General features: G+C 44.0%; 1 protein-coding gene across 3 annotated transcripts in view; it reads left to right on the top strand.

Moving 5' to 3' along the window:
- LOC141095289 (allantoinase, mitochondrial-like) overlaps nucleotides 1–24,017 on the top strand; it is a 56,721-nt gene that overhangs the window by 3,344 nt on the left and 29,360 nt on the right. For 2 of the 3 annotated variants that reach the window (XM_073581224.1, XM_073581226.1), the window contains exons 2-3: nucleotides 14,575–14,729; nucleotides 15,366–15,517. In XM_073581224.1, the coding sequence (XP_073437325.1) occupies nucleotides 14,575–14,729; nucleotides 15,366–15,517 (307 nt within the window). Of the gene's footprint in view, nucleotides 1–14,574; nucleotides 14,730–15,365; nucleotides 15,518–16,009; nucleotides 16,109–24,017 lie in introns of those variants that run through there. The other variant, XM_073581225.1, reaches the window with a different exon arrangement.

Here is a 24,017-nt window from a genome sequence, read left to right as displayed (position 1 = left end):
CTCATGTTAGGAAGAACTTAAAGCCGTATTGGATTCCAGAAACCCGCCAAGAGGTGATCTCGAAAGAGGCGAACCAGATGCTGAGCCTGGGAGTCTTTGAAGAGTCCAAAAGTGGCTGGTCTAGTCTTGGTGCTGAAACAAGATGTAGAATGGCGGTTTTGCAATGACTATAGGAAGCTGAATGAGGTCTCTAAGTTCGATACATATCCAATGTCCTGTGTCGATGAACTGATTTGAAAGGTTAGGTCTAGCCTGGTACATTACCACCCTTGACTTCACGAAAGGGTATTGGCAAATTCCTGTGCCACAAGATGCCAAGGAGAAGACAGCCTACTTCCCACCAGATGGTTGTTTCCATTACACAAGGATGCAGTTTGGGCTGCAAGGAGCTCCGGCCACCTTCCAGAGAGCCATGGACCAGATTGTAGCTCCCCACAAGAAGTACACAGCGGCCTACCTGGATAACATCGTGATCTTCAGCCTGGATTGGAGAAGCCATCTGAGCGAAGTACAGGTGATACTTGATGCTCTACAGAAGGTGGTGTTTTCCATAACCCTGAAGAAATGTACCATGGGCATGGAAGAAGCTAAATACTTTTGCTATGTCATAGACTGGCGCGAAATAGATCCACAAATAAATAAAGTTGACCCAATCCAGAGTTGGCCATAACCTCTCAAAGAAGCAGATCAGGGCATTCCTAGGCATCATGGGCTAATACCGACAGTTCATCCCTAACTTCGCCATGATAGCTGCCCCTCTGGCGGACCTCATTAAAGGGACAAAGTCAGCATTGGCTAAGTGGTCTCCAGAACCTGGAACAGCCTTCCAGGAACTGAAACTAGCCCTGTGTAAACGGCCAGTGTTGATGGCACTGGATTTCTCTAAGGACTTTGTGGTCTAGATGGACGAGTCAAATGTTGGGCTTGGCGCTGTCTTATTACAAGAGGTGAATAGGGGAGAGCAGCCCATAATGTAATCTAAGTCGGAAGCTGTAATCCTGCTAGAAATACTCCATAGTGGAGAAAGAATGTTTGCCCATCAAGTGGGTCGGCCACTCTAAGGAACTACCTCTTAGGCAGGAAATTCAGGCTAGTCTCAGACCATGCCCCATTGAGGTGGATGAGGGAGAAGAAGGGGAACAATGTGCGAGCGACTAGGTGGTTCCTAGCACTTCAGGATTTTAGCTTACATGCAGAGCATAGGTCCGGGAAACTGCATTGCAATGCTGATGCACTGTTTGGGGTCCACTGTTTGATGGCGGAAGGTGCCAAGCCCTCCGTCTTTGGGCAGAGGGGGTTTATGTACGATGGCCACCAGACAGGTCCTTGAGGGGAGATAAGTATCACTGAGGTTGGTAGCCCTGGAAAGCAGGCTCCTGCATGTATAGTGCTGAGAGAGTTAATAGGGCGTATCAGGGCCGGGTTTATGAGCAGTCAAAGAGATGGGCAAGTTTGATTGCTCACATATTTCCCTGGGAGCATGGTATGGTAAATAAAATAGAGATCAGTTGTCTCATTCAGTGTCTGTGACTGGAGGTGTGCAGAACTCCAGTGTTTTGGTCCTTGCTAAGGACTCTAGTACTGGATGCTAATCCAAATGGGCATATTCGCAATACTGTATGGACTTTGTTTTCTCACTTTATGCTGGAAAAGGCTGTCTTTTTGTTTGGTTTACTGAGTGGTTTATAAAGTCTGCTATTAGAAACAGAAATAAATAACAGAAACAACAAACTGAATGAAAAAAGAGGAGCAAAAGATACCAACTACAAACTAAAAAGTGTCTATACAAATGCACAGAACATGAGAAATAATCAAGGAAAATTGGATCTGCTAACAGGAAGAGAGAGAGGTGTGATGTCATAGGCATCACTGAAACTTGGTGGGATAATACACATGATTGGAATACAAACCTTGAAGGCTACAACTTGGTATTTCATTGCATGTTGTTAAAAAAGTGTATCTCCACTGAGATCCAAGCTTCAGAGACTGGTAGCTCTGTAGAAAATGTTTGGGTAAGAATACAAGGAGAGAAGAACAGAAAGGACACTCTTGTAATTGTTTACTATAGGCCACCAGATCAGACTGAATATATGGATGAACTCTTTTTACATCAGATATCTCTGTTTTAAAAAAAAAGTACAACATAGTGATCGTGGGAGATTTTAACTATTCAGATATTTGTTGGGAATCTCGCTCAGGCAAAAGTAATAGGTCCAGAAAATTATTATCTTCTCTTGCTGACAACTTTAACTTTCAAAAGGTAGAAGAGAGAACAAGAGGATATACAATCTTGGACATAGGGGAGGAAATAGCTGAGGAAATAATGGTGCCTGGGAATTTAAGGGGCAGCAATTTTGGATTGCAAGACGAGAAAGACCAGCGAGCACTCAGACTGCAAAGTTGGATTTCAGAAAGGCAGATTTTAATTGACTCAGAAAGAGGGTAGGAAAGTTCCAATGACTGGATGTTCTAAAGGACAAAAATGTCCAAGAACGATTGGAGATTTTTCTAAATTAAATTCTCATTACACAATCGGTGACAATTACGAAAAGAAGGAAGAACTGGAAACATTTAAAGACAGCAGGATGGATGAACACAGGACTTAATCAATTGCTAAAAAGGAAAAAAATGTATATCAAATGGAAAGGGGGGGGCATATTTAAAGAAGATTTTAACGCTGTTTGCAGGGAATACAGGGCAAGCAATAGAAAAGCTAAAGCTAGTACTGAAATGAGGCTTGCAAGGGAAACGTAGAAGTAGTGAAAAATAATTTTGGGGGTATGTCAAAAGCAAAAGAAAAGTCAAAGATGCTATAAGATTTTTACAGGATGAAAAGGGTGAAGTGGTCAAAAATGATGTTAAGTAGTCTGAACTTTTAAAATCCTATTTTGCATCTGTGTTCTGTAAGAAAGCAATTATAACATCAACTGATCTTTATGTGCCATCGAAGGAATAAAAGAATCCACACTATCAATAAACAGAGAGATGGTGAGGGAACACTTAGCTAATTTAAATGAATTTAAATCTCCTAGTCCAGATGAATTACATCCTAGGATTCTGAAAGAGATAACAGAAGAAATTGCAGAACCATTAGAATCAGAATCCAATCAGAATCTTTGAAAAAGCCTGGAAAACAGAAGTCCCAGAAGATTGGATAAGGGTAAATGTTGTCCCTAGCTTCAAAAAAGGAAATTACAGGCCAGTGAGGATACATTTTTGAGTTCTCTCGACCCCCAGGCTCCAACAGGCACAACAAAGGGAAACCCATCAGCTGCAGTTTACAACAAGGGTTTTGGTTTTTTTTTTAGGAGCGACCTGGCTGTCGTCTGGAGAACCAGGCATCCTCCTTTTCCTCCACAAGTGCCAAAACAATGCAAAGTTCCACCCTATTATAGAAGGGTGTAATACAGTAGGTCCTTGACTACACCAACCTTATGGGATTTGGTGCCACAGTTTTTGTCTATGACCACTCAGGCCCCAGGGTAGTCTTTAGCACCCACCATATTCCCAGGAATCAGCCTGTAAGGAATTGTGGACCATAGTTAGGTTAACAAGCTACCCGAGTCCAACAGACCAGTCATTTGCACTCCGTTTATTGATTCGGGTAATGTTTGCAGTCCCTCACTTGGTTAAGGGACAGCACTGCAGTCAGGGTATACAAAATATTAGCAGCACTGTCCTACACCGCAATCCATTGGCTCAGTGGTCATGGAGCAATGGGTGGCAATGTGACAGCTTCAACAAAACACGTTGGGTGGGACCTTTGGCAACAGCTGAAACACCTCCTGGGCTCTTGGATTCTCACTAAATGTGGCTTTAGTTTCCCTCTTTTGGGTGTCAGTCCCCCTTTGAGGACCCTAGTATGAAGAAGCTAAGACCCCTTTCTTGCCCAAGGAACTCTTGACCGCCTGGAACCTTTCCACCAGGCCCACTAGGTAATCAGCATTCCGGAGATCTCTTTGGGCAATCCAGGATTCACTGGCTCAGAAAGGAGTGTATGAGCCTGTCCATAATGACCCTGCCCACCATCTGTGCTGGGGAGGAAGATTCAGGTTGCAACCACTTATGGACCAGGTTTAGAAGGTTGAACATGTGGGACTGGGAGGTTGTCACCGCAATAGGCCCAGTGGTGCACCTGTTGCGCCAGTCAGAGTCACTTTTAAGAACGCCAAGATCAAAATCTTCAACTTGGCATATTCTTTTGTGTTCTGCAACGCCAGGTCATAACAGGCCTTCTGCGGTTCTCTTGTTAGGTATGGCGCCAGAACCTGTGCCCACTGCTCCGGAGACAATTTTGCCACCTTTTCGAAAACCGTCCGGAATGCCTCAACATCATCACATGGGGTCATCTTTTGAAAGGCTCTCCTTACCGTCTTCCTCACTTGTGAGTCATCACCTTGACTTTGAGGTGGGGCCGTTGCCCTGCCACAGATCACCTCAGCTAGGAATTCCATCTGCTGCCTGTGCTGCTGCATCTGCTGCTTTTGCAACTGCTTCAGCTTCTGTTGCTGCTGCTGCCATCGCTGTTGCTGCTGGAGATAAGCCTGCAGCATTTGCTTTATCAACTCCTCCATGTTGTCAGCTTTCGCTCCTGCAGTAGCTTTTATACAGGGCATGCTGTACCTCTGGGGCAGTTACACTGCCTCTTAGGATTCATGGCTTTGCTTCTGGCACCAATTGTAAGGTTTCTACTCACTGATTTGAGAAAGATCTGTAATAGATCAAAACATGTCGCTTGCTCTCATATTTTCACACTGTCTGTGGAGTTTTTAATCGTGTGAAAACTTTTTTGGAATCATTAAAGGATTACATTTTTTAAAGGAAAAACTTTTTTTTTTCTCTTTCTACTTACTCAGTTGCAGTTTCAGTAAAATTTCCAGACTGGTTTATTAAGACTTCATAAACCTCTCTGGAAACCAAACAAAAACCCATCCTTTTCCCACACAAAGTGAGAACACAAAGTAAATAGTCATTACAGCGGGTTCACTTGCTTGGATTAGTGTCCAGTTCTTGAGTCCTTAGCAAGGACCAACACACTGGGGGTCTACCCACCTCCACTGAATGAGACAACTGATCTCCATTTTATTTGCCATACCACGCCCCAGGGGTGGGGATATGTGAGCAACCATTCCTACCCATCTCTTTGACTGCTCATAAACCCGGGAATGATACACCCAATTAACTCTCTTAGCACTATATGTACTGGAGCCAGCTTTCCCAGAGTACATCACTAAAGCTACCAACCTCAATGATATATATCTCCCCTCAAGGACCTGTCTGGCAGCCATCTTACAGGATACATTGGCATTTACATTTGAATAGAGTTTTTTGCAACTCAGGCATATATATGTTCAGCAGAATGTACTGTACAAACGTAAACATAGTCTAAGGCTGTGTTCCCGTGAGGAATTTTTGGTGAGTTTTTGACGCTGCTTCTTACAGGTCCAGCAAAGTGAATGGTATTTATAGAAATCTCCTGCCCACTGTGATTTTTTTTTACTAAGAGTAAATTGACCGGGGGTGCATGCTTCAAATTCACAACATGTCAATTTCTCTTGCAGGTACGCTGAGCTTTCTATGTACCATACATACTCGAGTATAAGCTGAGATTTTCAGCCTATTTTTTAAGGCTGAAAGTGCCCCTCTTGGCTTATACTTGAGTCATATACCAGGGGGTCGGGGGGGGTGCAGGTGTCAGATCATTCTCACCTCCTCCTGGCACGGTCTCTGCAGCCCCTGCTTGTCCCATGGTCTTCGGGGCCTGTGTTCAGCGGTCACGTGGTACCGCTCCTTAAAGTCATGAATATGCGCATATTCATGACTTTAATGAGCGGTACCACGTGACCGTTGAACACAGGTGCCGGAGACCATGGGAGAAGCAGGGGCTGCAGAGACTGTGCCAGGAGGGGGTGAGTATGACGAGGACAGGGGGAGCCATGCTATATTCACCTGTCCCCATTCCACCACCGCGTCCCGCTCTGTCCTCCGCGTCCCCTGGCGGTGACGTTCAGGTCAGAGGGCGCAATGACATAGCGTAGTTAGTGTGCGCCCTCTGCCTGAACAGTCACTGACAGAGGACCCGGAAGACAGAGCGGCGCGTGGTGGTAGAACAGGGACAGGTTTATATCGCCGGGGCCCTGAGTCAGCGGCAACACCGGCACCTGGCCCCCATAGCACGCCGGTGTCCCCACCTGCTCAGAACACCAGCACCTGGCCCCCAGCGATGAGAGGTAAGTATGTCAATTTTTTTATTTGCAGCAGCAGCAAATGGGGCATATATGGAGCATTTTATGAGGCCATAACCTTCATGGAGCATATTATGGGGCCATAACCTTTATGGAGCAGCATATGGGGCATATTATCCTATGGAGCATCTAATGGAGCCATAACCTTTATGGAGCAGCATATGGGGCATATTATTCTATGGAGCATCTTATGGGGCCATTATTAACCTTTGTGCAGCATTATATGGGGCGTATTTTGTATGGAGCATTTAATGGGGCCATCATGAACTGTATGGAGCATTATATGGGGCTCCTGATTCAATATGGATATTCAAAAACATTTAACCTACTGATGTCTCAATTAATTTTACTTTTATTGGTATCTATTCTTCTTTTTGAAATTTACCAGTAGTTGCAGCATTTTCCACCCTAGGCTTATACTCGAGTCAATAAGTTTTTCCAAGTTTTTTGTGGCAAAATTAGAGGCCTCGGCTTATACTCGGGTCGGCTTATACTCAAGTATATACGGTAGATTTTTCTCATACACTTACATTAGATACAGAAAATCCACAGGTAAAAAAACGCACATGAGTTTTTAGTGCTTTTCCATAGCGGACATGCATTAAAAACGCATGTAATCTGCACTTGACTATATCAATAATATTTTGTCAAAGCCAAAAACCAGGAAGTATCAAAAACAAAGCAGCTTTATTGGAAACATAACACACCAAGAGGCAAAAAATATGCAGCATCAAAAATGCTATAAAATCGCATGTAAAAAATGCAATTAAAAAAACGCAAGTAATCAAATTTACTTAATAGGTGCAGAAATGCTGCAGAAATAGATTTTCGACACCATTTCTGCACCTATTACACTGCGCAACAAATTTCAGGGAAGTTCTTGTCCCCTGAGAAAATTTTATTGTATCTTATAGATTTTGATATGCTGAACACGAATATGTGCTCCAAAAGTCGGAATCATGTAAGGTTTTTAACCCCTTCATGACCGGAGCTTTTTTCGATTTTCCATTTATCGCTCCCCATCTTTCCAGAGCCATAACTTTTTTATTTTTCCCATCAATATGGCCATATGAGGGCTTTTTTTTTGCGGGACGAGTTGTACTCTTGAATGACACCATTGGTTTTACCATGTCGTGGACTCAAAAATGGTAAAAAAATTCCAAGTGTGGTGAAATTGCAAAGAAAGTGCAATCCCACACTTGTTTTTTGTTTGGCTTTTTTGCTAGGTTCACTAAATGCTAAAACTGACCCACCATATGATTCTCCAGGTCATTATGAGTTCATAGGCACCAAACATGTCTAGGTTCTCTTTTATCTAAGTGGTGTAAAAAAATTCCAAAGTTTGCTAGAAAAAAAAATTGCGCAATTTTCCCAGACCCGTAGCGTCTCCATTTTTTGTGATCTTGGGTTGGGTGTAGGCTTATTTTTTGCATGCCGGGCTCATGTTTTTACTGATACCACTTTTGTGCAGATATGTTCTTTTGATTGCCCATTATTGCATTTTAATGCAATGTCGCGGTGACCAAAAAAACGTAATTATGGAGTTTTGATTTTTTTTTTCGTTACGCCGTTTAGAAATCAGGTTATTTCTTTTTTTTAATCGATAGATCGGGCGATTCTGAATGCGGCGATACCAAATATGTGTAGGTTTGAATTTTTTTTAATTGTTTTATTTTGTTTAGGGCGAAAGGGGGGGGTGATTTGAACTTTTATTTATTTATTTTTTTTTATATTTTTAAACACTTTTTTTTACTTTTGGCATACTTCAATAGCCTCCGTAGGAGGCTAGAAGCTGCCATAGCATGATTGCCTCTGCTACATAAAGGTGATGCTCTGATCACCTCTATGCAGCAGAATTACAGGTTTTCTATGAGCACCGACCACAGGGTGGCGCTCATAGCAATACGCCATCAACAACTATAGAGGTCTCGAGGAGACCTCTGGTTGTGATGGCAACGCATCGATTACCCCCGATCACGTGACGGGGGTCGTCGCTGCGCGTATTTACGGACCGACGTCCGGAAGTACATTTAAATGCCCGCTGTCAAAATTTGACAGCGGCATTTAACTACTTATAGGCGCGGGCGGATCGCGATTCCGCTCGCACCTATTGCGGGCACATGTCAGCTGTTAAAAACATCTGACATGTTGCGGCTTTGAGGTGGGCTCACCGACGGAGCCCACCTCAAAGCGGGGAATACTGCCAACTGACGTACTATTCCGTCAGCTGGCTGTAAGAGGTTAAGAAACAATAGTTTATAGTCTACATTATGACGTCCGAGACACTACATACATGTGCATCGATGTCAGTAGCAAAAGCAATTGTTCAAAAGTGTTTTGCAGATGACTTTCGTTTATAATCAGTGTCAGATGCTTCTCGAATAAGATTCCAGCAATAGTCAGCCAGCATTGACGTACTCCACTTTCCCTGGTACCTTTTCTCCATCAGCTTAATGTATTGGTGAAATCTTTCACAGTGTTCATAACGGCACCAAGATTGGCTGGAAAAAAGTCCAAGTGAGAATGCAGAAAATGCATTTTTAGTGACATAATGCATTTCATCAAATGATACGCTGTGAGCATGTTGTCCACGAGTTGTTCAAAGTTCGGCGCTCTTCTGGTGCCAAGGAAGTTGAAGGTCACATCTTTAAAGGCTCTCCATGCCACTTGTTCAGCACCTTGCAAAATACCATCAAAGCTACTGTCATTCATTATATCTCTGATCTGTGGGCCAATAAAAATACCTTCTTTAAACTTTGCATCACTTATTCTTGGAAATTTCTGTCGCAAGTAAGAAAAGGCTTCTGATTCTTTGTTCATTACTTCGACAAAATTCTTCATAAGCCCAAGTTTAATATGCAAAGGAAGGAGAAATATCATTCTTCTGTCCAGCAAGCAGGTTTTTACGGAGTGGCCCGTCCTTTCTGAAATAGTGCCTTTCTCGTACACGACTGTCCCACTCACAAATAAAACAACAACACTTGGTATATCCAAGCTGCAGTCCAAGAAGAAGTGCAACAACTTTTAGATCACCACATACTGTTCCAGTTATAATTGCTATTAATGTGGGTCAACAGTAACGCCATATTCTCATACGTTTCTTTCATGTGTAGTTCATTTTCCTCGTCCTCCATTGTCCATACTTTGGGCGACTTTGAAACACGAAGACTCATCGTGCAGCACTGGTCTTATGGCTTAAGGAAAATTAAGATATTCTATTGATTTCTTGTTCTTTGCTGAATATCCTGTTACATTTGTGAGGCAGAAATAGCAATCTGTTACATGATCTCTCTGCACTCTCCATACATTGGGACAGCGAACGGCATTGAAGGTCGTGATCCATTCAGCCATGCTCTAAGTATGTCAGTATTGTCTTTTGATTCCTCCCCTGCCCAGGAGATGCGGTATTCTCCGTACACGGTCAGCCGAATGATTCACTGCACCAGCGTGGAATTTGCAAAATAAATGCTTGCATATGTGTAGATCAGCGATTTTTGTTATTTCAGTGCAAAATTCAGAATATACGGTTTCAGAAAAAGTTCATATATGAGTTTTTTAGAATTATAACAGAATATTATGTTTCATATCATTTCTCAAAAACCTTAGGTGATAGGAAAAATCTGAAGTCATTTCTGAAATCAGCATGAAAAAAATCTATCAAGAACACTCAAAATTGTCCAAGGGACAAAACCTTGGTAACACAGTGTTATTTAAATTAGATTATCTGCGGTTTTTCACTGCTTTTTTTAACAGGCATTTTTATTGTATTTTTGACACAGCGTTTTTTGTCTCTTGTTGCTATGTCATGCTCTAAATAAGCTGCTTTGTTTTTGATACTTCTTGGTATTTTGCTTTGACAAAACTTTATTGATATTCTTAGGTGCCGATTACATGCATGCGTGTTTCCGCTGCAGAAATGCACTAGAAACGCATGTGTGTTTTTTTTCCTGTGGATTTTCCACAACTAGTGCTAGAAAACAATAAAAGCAAATGGTCAAGGTACAAAATTAAATAGTTCTAGACAAATAAATAATTCATTTGAAAAAAATTGTACCATCTACTGTACACTACCACTAAATAAGGTTCTACATATATAGATATGAACAAAACTGAACCAAAATCATGCACGATAAACCAAATAATGTTTATTACACATAAAGATAAAACATCGTGCAAAAATTCAAGTATTACATATACCAGAAAAATTTGAAGCAGCCAACTTGAAAGCATACATCACACAGTACAAAAACTAGCAAAAGCAACAATCCCTAAGTATGTTTGGATCGCCCGCCAGGGCAGTGGGGATACTTGGTACCGGGCCGCTTCTCAAAGGGGAAGTGTCACAGCGGCAGTGACCCGGTCCGTGGCCCTGGGCGTCCAATAAAACGGATAGTGAAAAAGGGATAATAGAGTTTATAATAAAGTGTTCGTAATGCCACCCGTGGTATTCGGTCAGGGGACAGACACTGCAATACAGGTCCTCTGGGGTGATGATAGGGTAGCAAGGATGTTAAGCTCTCCACGGTTAGAGCTGTGTCCCAGGGTAGTTAGGATGATAAAGTTGTTGTTGCTGGTGAGTGTGGTGTACGGCAGGAGACACAGGAATGATTCAGGTGACACAGGAATGATTCAGAAGACACAGCAGGGTGCAGTTTCCTTTACCTTTTACTGAGCAGTGTAAGTACAGTCCGGGGCTCAGGTTACAGATGGTCCTGGAGCCGGTCGGCCTGGAAGCAATTTGGGAATTTACTTTGTCAGGTGAGTTGTGAGGCCTACTTTCTAGCGCTATTCTCTGAGGTACTTGCTGCTGCTGTAAACTCTATTCAAGTCCCTCTTTCTGTCTGATGCTTAGGTAGAACTCCACTCGCATGACAGGCAGCTGGAGCCTGCTTCAGGCATCGCTCCTGTCTGGCATCCCCAGCTCACACGTGCTGCTGTGTCATCGAGTATCAGTAGGGGACAGAGGATCTGCAGTGCCCGGTCACTGGTGCTCAAGCCTGGGGTGAGCTCAGATGAAGCTCCTATCCCCAGCTCCTCTCCACTTGTCCCTTCTAAACCTTGTTCAGGCTCTAACACTCTCCACTAACTTCCTCCTCCTGACCAGAGAGAGCAGCTCCCCTGAAGTCGGGTTTAGAGCTCCCCCTGCTGGCCTGGAGCAGGAACTGTGTTGTATGCTGGAACTAACTGATAAGGGGATTCCTTCTTTGCTTCCAGGCATGACATCACTCCCCCCTGGAGGGAGGCAAGGCCATTGTGGCAACTGAACTTCTGGGGTGCCACATGATGGTTCTGCTAAAAGCTAAATGAGAAAACTAAAGCATCTAAGCAACACATTGTAGTTAAAGTTATGTATTTACTTAAGTGTGGGGTAAAGCCAAGGGTCCCCAAAATGTAATAATGTGCAGTAAGTAGGAGGTCATTTGTATGTACTTCTTCCTAGGAACCCCCTTTTTTGCATTTTGCTAGTTTTTATACTGTGTGGTGTATGTTTTCGAGTTGGCTGCTTCCCACATTGTTATTCTGGCATGTGTAACATTTGTATTTTTGTACTATGTTTTATCTTTATATGTACTGTAATAAACATTATTTGGTTCATATTGCCTTATTTTGGTTCATTTTTGTTCACATCTAATACAAGTCTATGGGGAAAATCTGCACCCAACAGTCAGCCTACCTGCAAGAGAAACTGATGTGTTTACACTGAGCAAAAAAGAAGCACTGTGGGCATGTGGTTTCTATAAATCCTGTCCACTCTGCTGGAACTGTAAAATGCTGCGTTTTTGACTCATACACAGCGTCAAAAACTCATCGTGGATACACAGCCTAAGAACTGTCTTTGGCAATAGTTGGGTTATCTGCAGGTCCTGTAAGCGCTACATTTAGGCAGGGATCACACTACCGTGTCTGATGCGAGAAACTCGCACAAGTCTCTCGCATCAACACCAGGCACTACCGCCGGCACTCAGGACCGAAGTTCTGGCTGCATAGAAATACATGCAGCATCAGCTCTGGTCCTAAGTATCCTAAGTCATGTAACAAGGCTCGTTAAAGGATCGACATTGACTTTTAGAATTGCTACTTCCAATAGGTGGTACTAGAGTTCTAGTCCTCTTCCTCTCTGAAGAGACAATTTGCATAATTAGCATATTTCCCAGAGGAGCATTGCGGCTTTAAGTCTCATCTCGATATGATTAGCATGTCATTCTCCGTAAGGAGAAATGATACTTCTTGGATATCGGTCAGACGCCTCTCTCACAGCCAAACCAGATATCACACTTTGCACTGATGATAGGCAGTACCCCGAAACACAGTGTCTGCAAATTGAGATTCTGGCTTGGCTTTTATCCTAAGTCATGCAACAAGGCTCGTTAAAGGGTCGACATTGACTTTTAGGATTGCTACTTGCAATAGGTGGCACTAGAGTTCTAGTCCTCTTCCTGTCTGAAGAGACAATTTACATAATTAGCATAGAATCATAGAGTTGGAAGGGACCTCCTGGGCCATCCGGTCCAACCCCCTGCTCAAAGCAGGATTAGCTAAATCATCCCAGTCAGATGTCTGTCCAGCCTCTGTTTGAAGACTTCTATTGAAGGAGAACTCACCACTTCTCGTGGCAGCCTGTTCCACTCTTTGATCACTCTAAGCATAGACAAAAGAAAAAACAGGCAATCAAAAAAAGTCCAAAAAACTAAATAAATTCAAAAGATAAAACATTGAATCTTTATTGTAATATGACCAAGGTATAAGGAGGATGAAAACAAGTCAAACATGACCATGAAAGGCCATTTGCCGAAACGTGCGTTGGGGGGTCATACCTGGGTGGACCTCCATTTACCATTCCAACAGGTAAAGATGTTTTCATCATGATATAGTGTTATCTTTATACTTGTATATCCTGTTGGGTTATGTATTTAATATGTATAATTTGGGGATGGGAGCTATACTTCCAATGTTATTAGCATAATTATGTTTAAGCAACCTGCTCTCCCCTACATTGTCCATAAGCCCTGTGTATGCCCCACTTGGTCGCCCTCGTGCTACCATGGTCATGTTTGACTTGTTTTCATCCTCCTTATACCTTGGTCATATTACAATAAAGATTCAATGTTTTATCTTTTGAATTTATTTAGTTTTTTGGACTTTTTTTGATCGCCTGTTTTTTCTTGTGTCTATGCTTATGCTGTTTGCGATTGTCCATATTTTCCTTTTGCATATCAACCCTCTACTTAATAGTACATATTAGTGTATATGGGTTTCTTATCCTTAATTTGGTTATTCTTTGATCACTCTGTCAAAAAGTTTTTTCTAATATCTAATCTGTGTCTCCTCTCAATCAGTTTCATCCCATTGCTTCTAGTCTTTCCTTGTGCAAATGAGAATAAAGATGATCCTTCTACAATGTGACAGCCCAGGAGATATTTGTAGACAGCTATTAAGTCTCCTCTCAGTCTTCTCTTTTGCAAGCTAAACATTCCCAAATCCTGCAACCTTTCCTCATAAGACAGGGTTTGCAGACCGGTCACCATTCTGGTCGCTCTTTTCTGAACTTGCTCCAGTTTGTTGATGTCTTTTTTAAAATGTGGCGCCCAAAACTGGACACAGTATTGCAGATAAGGTCTGACCAAAGAAGAGTAGAGGGCAATAATGACTTCACGTGATCTAGACCAGGGTTCCCCAACTCCAGTCCTCAAGGCCCACCAACAGGTCATGTTTTCTGGATTTCCTTTGTATTGCTCAGGTGAAGCAATTATCACCTGAGCAATACAAAGGAAATCCTGAAAACATTACCTGTTGGTGGGCCTTGAGGACTGGAGTTGGGGAACCCTGATCTAGACTGTATGCTTCTGTTAATGCATCCTAGAATTGCATTTGCCTTTTTTTCTGCTGCATCACACTGTTGACTCATATTCAGTCTGTGATCTATTAGTATACCCAAGTCTTTTTCACATGTGCTGTTGCTTAGCCCTATTCCTCCCATTCTGTATATGCTTTTTTCATTTTTATTGCCCAGATGTAGTACTTTGCATTTTTCCCTGTTAAAAACCATTCTGTTAGTTGCTGCCCACTGCTCCAGTTTATTTATATCTTTTTGAATCCTCTCTCTTCTCTAGTATTAGGTATATTTCCCAGAGGAGCATTGCAGCTTTAAGTCTCCTCATCTCGACATGCTTAGCATGTCATTCTCCGCAAGGAGAAATGATACTTCTTTCTCGCATTACACATGGTAGTGTGATCCCAGCCTTATAATGAAAGATTAAATACAATGCTTTAGGTAGGCAGGAGATATTAAACTTATGGTATTAAACAATCTGTAATTGTTTTGCCATAGGAAAAATGAACACGACATTAGGGTCAAAACTGAACATCATAAGAAGTAAAAGAGTGGTAATCGGTAACGCCATATCTGCTGCTGACATCATCATCACTGATGGCAAGATTAGTAATATTCTGCCTTGGGGAAAACTACAGTCATCTGAATCACAGGTAACACCCAGGATGTCTATGTCTAGGAAGTATTGATTGGGAGTAAATTTTGGGGGTACACAGCACATATAAACAGAACGGCAAAATTAACACAATACAGAGCAATACCAAAAACACATTTCTGTGCACACATTCTGTTTATGTCTCTTCTTTTAACTTCTTCAGGGTTTGGAAACCCTGAAGCAGTTAATAGAATTGACAGACGGCTTTTGCCCAGAATCCATCTGCTCTCTAAGGCCGGGTTCACACTTGCGTTTGGCTGGTCTGCGTAGGGCTGTGTACTTCTTCCCTTAAGCTGCGCCTACGCTCCGCCTACTTCCACATTCCATTCCATTTTTTTTTTTCCATCAATCGTTTTTTGAAAACCTGAAATGGGGAAAGAAAACCTCAAACCTCACGATATGGACAACAAAGTGGATTTCCCATAGAAATGAATAGTAAGCTTTTTCCAAGTTTTTTTAGGAAGATTTTGGAACAGCTCCAAAAACTCTTAAAAAAAACTCTGTGAACACAGCACAACTTAAAAATCCCCATATAAAATTATGAACCTTGAACAAAATAGTTTGTGAGTTGGTTGGCCTGAAGATATACAAAACCTTGAATGATCCGTATAACCTCCTACTTTTTCCTTAACAGCTCCTGGATGTTGGTGAACTTGTTGTCATGGCTGGCATCATAGATCCTCATGTTCACGTTAATGAGCCAGGGCGCACCACCTGGGAGGGTTACCGGACCGCCACATTGTCAGCAGCTGCCGGAGGAATTACAACGATTGTGGATATGCCACTGTAAGGAAACTACAAGCATGCTAAGAACAGCTTGCTGTCAGTGAAGGGAAAAATACAGGTTTAATATTTTTCACATTTCCGAGCTTGTTAAGTATGGGGGCATGGCAACAGCTTATTCCTCCTCTTAAAGGGATTCTGTCCCCCCCCTTTTTTGGCCTATGAGATGCGGCCACCACCATCAGGTGCTTATCTACATCATTCTGTAGATAAGCCCCCGATGTAACCTGAAAGATAAGAAAAACAAGCTAGATTATACTCACCCGGGGGTCCGGTCCAATGTGTGTCACGGTCTGGTCCAGCACCTCCCATCTTCATACAATGCCGTCCACCTACTTGCTTCTCCCTCGGCTCCTGTGCAGGCGTACTATATCTGCCCTGTTGAGGGCAGAGTAAAGTACTGCAGTGCGCAGGTGCCGGACCTCTCTGACCTTTCCCGGCGCCTGTGCACTGCAGTACTTAACTCTGCCCTCAACAGGGCAGATAAAGTACGCCTGCGCAGGAGCCAAGGGAGAAGCAAGGAGGAGGACATCATCGTATGAAGATGGGAGGCGCCGGACCGGATCACGAAACCCACCGCACCCGACTCCCCAGGTGAGTATAATCTAACGTGTTTTTCAGGTTTCATCGGGGGCATATCTACAGCATTACAGAATGCTGAAGATAAGCCCCTGGTGGCGGTGGCCGCAGCTTAAAGGCCGAAAATGAGGTGACAGATTCCTTGTAAAATAATCCACATTTGATCAAAACGCTGCTGGAAATATGACCCATATTATTGCATAATTTCCTCCCAATTATTGAGAGCGATGACATACAGAATAATATATAATAAACTTCCACCATTCCAATTTCAGATTCCAAATACTGCAATAATATTATTAAATTATATAGAAAAGCCCTAGATTTAAAATGTAATGAATTATATTATTCTATCGGCATACAGCCACCACTAGGAGGCGCTAACTACATTCTTATTTTTTCAGCTAGTACTGAACTGCACAGGAGCTGTATTTTATGTATGCAGTAAGCACCCCCTAGTGGTGGCTACATATATTCACTATGTTAGAGTCACACCAAGCAAGAGAGGCAATACAGTGCTGGGCCCCAGCATGTACAATCACAAAAGTTAATTGCTTGTCTTAGCCTCTTTTTTTCCCCGAAATGAATAGTCTAGGTCCACCAAGATTGTGGACAGATTAGACCCCATTTACATAGTCACAGCGTCTCATGTACGTGTTCTACAAAGAAGTGGGTTTTTGTTTGTGGATAGAGCACATGCCCATTATAATCTATGGGCCTTTTCACATTGCCATGGGACCATCAGTCCACAAAAAAAAAAAAAAATAGCAATATGGCATTTTAATACAACTTGCGGCTCAATCTCATCCTTACAAGCGAAGGTGTCAGAGGAGCTCTCGCCAGGGCAGTGGGGAATACTCGGTACCATGCCGCTTCTTAAAGAGGTGGTGTCACGGCAGCAGTGACCCGGTCTGTGGCCCTGGGTGTCCAATAAAAAGGGAATATTTACAGGGGAAAAATAAGAGAGTATGTTATAAAGTGTTCGTGATGCCACCTGTGGTATCTGGTCATAGGTGACCAGCGCTGTAGTGAAGATCCTCTGGGACTGATGGTGTGATGCAGCAGAGTTGGAATAGCTCTCCACAGGCAGAGCTGTTGTCCCAGGGCAGTAGTTTAAATAAAGATGTTGTGTTTGATAATGATGATAGATGTAGCAGTGCCGAGTGAGTGTTGTAGGAAGAATTCAGAGGACACAGCTGGGTGTAGTTCCAAAGCTTTACTCACAGTTCTGGTGCACACAGATGCCCGTTTGGTGCTGCTTCCTCCAGGTGAGGGGCCCAGTCAACTCCCAGGCAGATGTCTCACTGTGCTAGCTTTTCTACTCCTCTTCCTTCCCAGCACCTCACAGTCAGTGTTCCAGGCCAGCAGCCGCGGACCTTGTTGGATAACGTACTCTCTGCATTTCCTTGCTCCCTTATGGCTGCCTTTCCAGAGAAGATACAGTAACTGTGGTTCGTGGCTGAGGTACCTAAAGGTGCCTCTACATTCGGCTTACTAGTTGAGTCTGATAATATCACCACTAAACCAAAGGAAAAAACAATGTGGGTATATACCCTAATGAAAATAAATAAATAAAAAAGCAAGTGCATTAACTAACATAGGGTACTTGGTAAACACTATTTTGATCAAAAAAGTATAAAGCTGTCCCACCACGGCAAGGTGTACCCATTTGAGACAGTAACTACACTAACGGTTAAAATCTACCTAGTGTGAATAGTGGCAGAGTCTCTGGGTCCCAAACGGACACCCAGCTTCAGAGGGACTATAAGTTAACTACACAGCTCAGTAGAAAGGAGGCCACACCCTATTTGTACTAAATACAAAAATGCTGAAGAAAAAACAAAAAAAACTGAACTGGAGTAGAATTGAGTGACATGCATGATGTAAAAGCATATTCACACTGGCCATAAAAGCAAGCAAAACCAAAGGAAAAAACAATGTGTGTATATACCCTAATGAAAATAAATAAGTAAAAAAGCAAGTGCATAAAATACTTATTTATTTTCATTAGGGTATATACACACGTTGCTTTTTCCTTTGGTTTTGCTTGCTTTTATGGCCAGTGTGAACATGCGTCTACATCATGCATGTCATTCAATTCTACTCCAGTTCAGTTTTTTTGTTTTTTTTAATATCACCACTAGGCTAGGGGGCCGATACCCCTCTGCGACCTGATCCCTTCACCCGACGTCTGCTGGCATGGCACAAGCCCCACTGGCAGCATGGTCGCTGCACCGTGCCTCTAGCACCTTTTCCCACTACAGGGAGCTTCCTTCTATCTCTTTCCTTCCAGCAGCTCCTCCTTAATAGGAGCTGCTCCAGTACACATTTGTTACCTTCTTCCCCTATGGGAAGGCTGTTCACCAGGGTCGGCGTCAGTACCCGGCGCACCCGAGCAAGTGCCGGAGCCCTGGTGAGACGGGGGGCCCACTCACGTTGTCTGGGATACCATACATAGCTCCCCAGTCACAACCAGCAATGAGTCATCGCTACGGCTGTTCTCTTGTGTGCGGCATAGGACCTGTGATGAGGTCACAGGAGGGGAGGAGTCAGGGGTCACATGATCAGGGGCCTCTGTGTCTGCAGGACTCTGCTGTGCTGGTCGTCATCATGCTGTGTGTGTGTACAAGTTGTATGGAGCGGAGCTGGGTGTGTACAAGGTGTACAGAGAGGAGCCGTGTGTACGAAGTGTACGGAGCGCAGCCGTGTGTGTACGAGATGTACAGAGTGGAGCCATGTGTGTACGAGTTGTGCAGAGCGGAGCCCAAAGCCGTGTGTGTACGAGGTATGCGGAGCGGAGCCGTGTGTGTACGAGGTGTACGGAGCGGAGCCGTGTGTGTACGAGGTGTACAGAGCGGAGCCGTGTGTGTACGAGGTGTACAGAGCGGAGCCGTGTGTGTACAAGGTGTACAGAGCGGAGCCGTGTGTGTACGAGGTGTACGGAGTGGAGCCGTGTGTGTACGAGGTGTACGGAGCGGAGCCGTGTGTGTACGAGGTGTACAGAGCGGAGCCGTGTGTGTACGAGGTGTACGGAGCGGAGCCGTGTGTGTACGAGGTGTACAGAGCGCAGCCGTGTGTGTACGAGGTGTACGGAGCAGAGCCGTGTGTGTACGAGGTGTACGGAGCGAAGCCGTGTGTATACGAGGTGTACAGTGCGGAGCCTGGAGCTGTGTGTGTATGAGGTATGCGGAGCAGAGCCACATGTGTACGGTGTGGAGCCCGGAGCCATGTGTGTACGAGGTGTACGGAGCAGAGCTGTGTGTGTATGAGGTGTGCGGAGCGGAGCCGCATGTTTATGAGGTGTGCGGAGCCGCATGTGTAAGAGGGGTATGGAGCGGAGCCGGATGTGTATGAGGTGTATGGAGTGGAGTCGTGTGTGTACGAGGTGTACGGAACGGAGCCCTGTGTACGGAGCTGATCCGTGTGTTTACAGAGTGGAGCAGAGCCGGGTGTGTACGGAGTGAATCTGCATGGGTATGGAGCAGAGCCGCGTGTGTACAAGGTGTATGGAGCGGAGCCGTGTATGGACGAGGCATACAAAGCGGAGCTGTGCGTGTACGAGGTGTATGTTGGGGAGCATTCATATCTCCCAACTGTCCTGGATCCAGCAGGACAGTCCTGATTTTGAGAGAGAGACTGCCCCAGCAGGGAGCTTACATTTCCCGCGGACACAGGAATACACGGCGGAGCCCCAAGGAGCACTTTAACCGTGACGCACGTGACGTTCTACCGGAAGTGACGTGCTGGAAGCTGACCAGAAATGAGGTAATTTCGGGAGGAGAATGTGACGGAACCATGGAGGCACTTCAGGGAATGCTTCAGATCCATTACCGTGTCCTCCTCTCACAGCGCGGACAGCCGGATCGCCTTGGAATCCATGTGAGCGGATTATGATATGTCCTGCACCAGGAGGCTCAGGTGGGCACTACAATGGGAGTCGGGCTGCTATGGTATCTTTATAGAATCTTTCTTTCTTTCCCCTCCTTCTTTTTCTCTCTCTCACTGTTCTTTTTTTCTGTCCACTCTCTTTCTCTCTCTGTTCTTTCTTTCTCCGTTCTTTCATTCTTTCCCCTCTTTCTTTCTTTCTCCCTCTGTTCTTTTTCCTGCTCTTCCTTTCTTTTTTTCTGTCCACTTTCTTTCTCTGTTCTTTTTCTTTCTCTCTATTCCTTCTTTTCTCGCTTTCTTTCTTTCCCCTCTTTCTTTCTTTCTTTCCCCTCTTTCTTTCTTTCCCCTCTTTCTTTCTTTCTTTCTTTCTATCTCTGTTCTTTCCCCTCTTTCATTTTCTCTCTACCTCTCTGTTCTTTCTTTCTTTCCCCTCCTTCTTTTTCTCTCTCTCACTGTTCTTTTTTTCTGTCCACTCTCTCTCTCTCTGTTCTTTCTTTCTCCGTTCTTTCTTTCCCCTCTTTCTTTCTCTCTCCCTCTGTTCTTTCTTCTCCTCTTTCTTTTTTCTGTCCACTTTCTCTCTGTTCTTTTTTCTTTCTTTTTTCTTTCTCTCTATTCCTTCTTTCCCCTCTTTTTCTCTCTCTCTGTTCTTTCTTTCTTTCCCCTCTTTCTTTCTCTCTCTCTCTGTTCTTTCTTTCCCCTCTTTCTTTCTCTTTCTCTCTATTCTCTTCTTTCTCTCTCTAATCTTTCTTTCTCTCTCTTTTCTTTTTCTTTCTCTCTCTGTTTTTCCTTTCTTTCTCTCTTCTTTCTTTCTCTCTGTTCTTTCTTTCTTTCTCTCTTTCTGTTCTCTCTCTCTGTTCTTTCATTCTCTCTCTGCTCTTTCTTACGTACACTACTAATCAATAGCCTCCTTCACATGAAAGTGTTTTGCCACAGACCGAGTGTCCATGTGGATCGCATGCGTGTCTGTGTGATCCTCACGAGAGAAGTCCGTTTTTGGCCGGCACCAGTTTTTGGCTGGCACCACGGATGTCACACGGCATGAATCGTGGTATGTGTTAAAGGTGGGCCCACTGAGACTCTTTTGCCCGGGGTCCTCAAGAAACTGGAGCCGGCCCTGCTGTTCACACACGTCCTTCCACTTCTTCCCCTCCGGGAAGACTGACTTAACTCCCACTCTATTCTCCCGCTCTGAACCCTCTAGCTCCACCCACCTCCCAACCCCTTTACTACCAGGCAGGGTTGAAATCCTCCTTCCTTGGGGTCCTTCCAGGGTGCCCTGCTGCTATAGGGTGTGTGTTGGGTGCAGATGTTAGAGTGCTGTTAAGTGTCCCCAACTTACCTGGGAAGTGGGATACCACACCTCTGGTTGAGGTCCAGTAACCTCTGTGGTGACTGAACCCTCAGGGGTGCCACATCAGCTAAACAATAGACAGCCCTCTGATGCAGCCCACTGCTGTTGCTTTTTTACACCAAGATTTTGAAATATCCATCAGATTTATTTTATATGAGAAAAATGGATGACAGCAAAAATGGATGAAAATCAGATCCAACACACTTCCGAAAAGTTGTCCCTTTTTGTTGGAAATGGGAATAAAAACAGCCATGCAAATGAGGATAGAGACTTATGTATCCGGTATCCACTCTACTTGTCTTCCCTTAGATTACTGTGAAATCGTATTTTTCGAATCACAGATACTTTTGTTCTCTTGGTGCATACGCCACCCATTCACAGGTTTATTCCCCCCAAAATTGCCATTTTGCTCTGCTTTTGCAGATTTTTTTTTTTATTTTTATCCCTATACTAGCTGAAGAGTCTGGCGTTGCCCGTGCATAGTAAGTAACTAACTGCGGTTAGTTATAACAAATTATAATGATTATATCTATCTACTATATAATTGTCTAATTCTGTCTGTCTGTCTGTTTGTAACGGAAATCCCGTGTCTCTGATTGGTCGCAGTCTGGCCGCGAATTGTCGCGGAATTCGAACGACGCACGCCACCCCTACCGTCGGGATATCTGCGGCGCTAGCCGATCTCCCGACGGTTGCCACAGGTCATCTGCCACACGGAGGTCAGCGGCGACGCAGCCAGGAAATGACTGGCGCTAGCCTGATTGGTCGGCAATTCGCAGGCGGACTCCGCCCGCGAATTGCCGCGGCATTTGAACCACGCTTTTCTGATTGGTCGCGCCCAGTGACCAATCAGCGATATTGTCACGGAATTTAACCCTCACCCTCAGTGTGACACTCATCTTTACTGAATAAGTTCTGTCCGTCACAGTGTGATGTAGTTCAGTCACGTTTACTGAACAAGTTCTGTCAGTCACAGTGCCACATAGTTCAGTCACGTTTATATGTTATCTGGAAAATCCTGTTTATTCATTTCATTATTCTTAAATCTTCATAAATAAACTACATACATATTCTAGAATACCCGATGCGTTAGAATCGGGCCACCATCTAGTACATTTATATATATATATATATATATATATATATATATATATATATTTGAGTGTATAGCCACGCCCACTCCGCACAGCCACTTTCACTATAATATCCCACATCATCCCGTCAGCCAGAGCCACCGGACTACTACCCCTAATATCCCACATCGTCCCGTCAGCCAGAGCTACCGGACTACTACCTCTAATATCCCACATCATCCCATCAGCCAGAGCCACCGGACTACTACCCCTAATATCCCACATCATCCCGTCAGAGCCACCAGACTACTACCCCTAATATTCCACATCATCCCGTCAGCCAAAGTCATAGGACTACTACCCCTAATATCCAACATCATCCCTTCAGCCAGAGCCACCGGACTACTACCACTAATATCCCACATCCCGTCACAGCCTCTGGACTACTACCCCTAATATCCCACATCATCCTGCCAGCCAGAGCCACCAGAATATTACCCCTAATATTCCACATCATCCCGTCAGAGCCACCGGACTACTACCCCTAATATCCCACATCATCCCGTCAGCCAGAGCCACCAGACTATTACCCCTAATATTCCACATCATCCCGTCAGAGCCACCGGACTACTACCCCTAATATCCCACATAATCCCATCAGCCAGAGCCATCGGACTACTACCCCTAATATCCCACATCCTAACTTCCATACCGGGTATCCATTTAAGAGGGAAGATGTGCCTACGAGTTGGAGGATGTGTGATGGAGATATGGGCACGGGAGTGGGGATTCATTTCTGTCATGTGCTCTCTGATCCTTTCTAGGGACAGACAATGGCTGGGAGCTTATGTTCCCGGGGATATTAGATCTCTCCCACCATGGCAGTGTCTGCTGAGGTGTTGTCATGGAGTGAGAAAACTATTGCTCATAGCAACCAATCACAGCTCAGCTTCTTTGCTTAGTGATTGGTTGCAAGGAAAACTGTTGCTCATAGCAACTAATCACAGCTCAGCTTCTTTTAAACAGCTCTGGTGAAATTAAAGATGCTTCGTGATTGGTTGGTGATACACACACACATACATAATAACTTTTATATATATAGATGAAACACACTGTTCCAAAATATGCTGCTTTTTTTGTTGCTATCAGGGGCTTCCATAGCGGCAGCCCACATGGCAGCTATGGGGCCTCTCCCATCCCCCTTGTCACCACAATTTCAGAGGTATTCACATCCCAAGGATTCAGATACCATTGAATAGAGTGGTGTATCAGGGAGCTGAAGGTATCTTTAGTAGCATCATACTCTACAATGGCCATAAAAGAGGTATCGCTGGTGAGAACACTAAGGGGTTTCAATAGGGACATAATTTCTGTATACGGGCAGTAAGGGTGGTGGAATGTGCTATAGTGTTCCTACCTCTGAAGACTCTAATCGCATCATATATATTGTGTAATTGTGTTATGCGTCTTTGTATATATTGTGGTGTGGTTATGTACTAATATAGTAGTATTACCAGATGGGGAGTATGGGAATAGGTAGTTGATTGTAGTATATTGTAGGATGTGATAGGATATAGTTAATGTTTGGGACTAGCCCATAGTTGGACGGGCTTGG

This window comes from Dendrobates tinctorius, unplaced genomic scaffold (genome assembly GCF_039654945.1).
Source record: "Dendrobates tinctorius isolate UK_male_01 unplaced genomic scaffold, ASM3965494v1 ptg000069l, whole genome shotgun sequence".
Classification (NCBI taxonomy): domain Eukaryota; kingdom Metazoa; phylum Chordata; class Amphibia; order Anura; family Dendrobatidae; genus Dendrobates; species Dendrobates tinctorius.
Note: the sequence above shows the minus strand (reverse complement) of the source record. Positions and strands in the feature narration are given on the sequence as shown.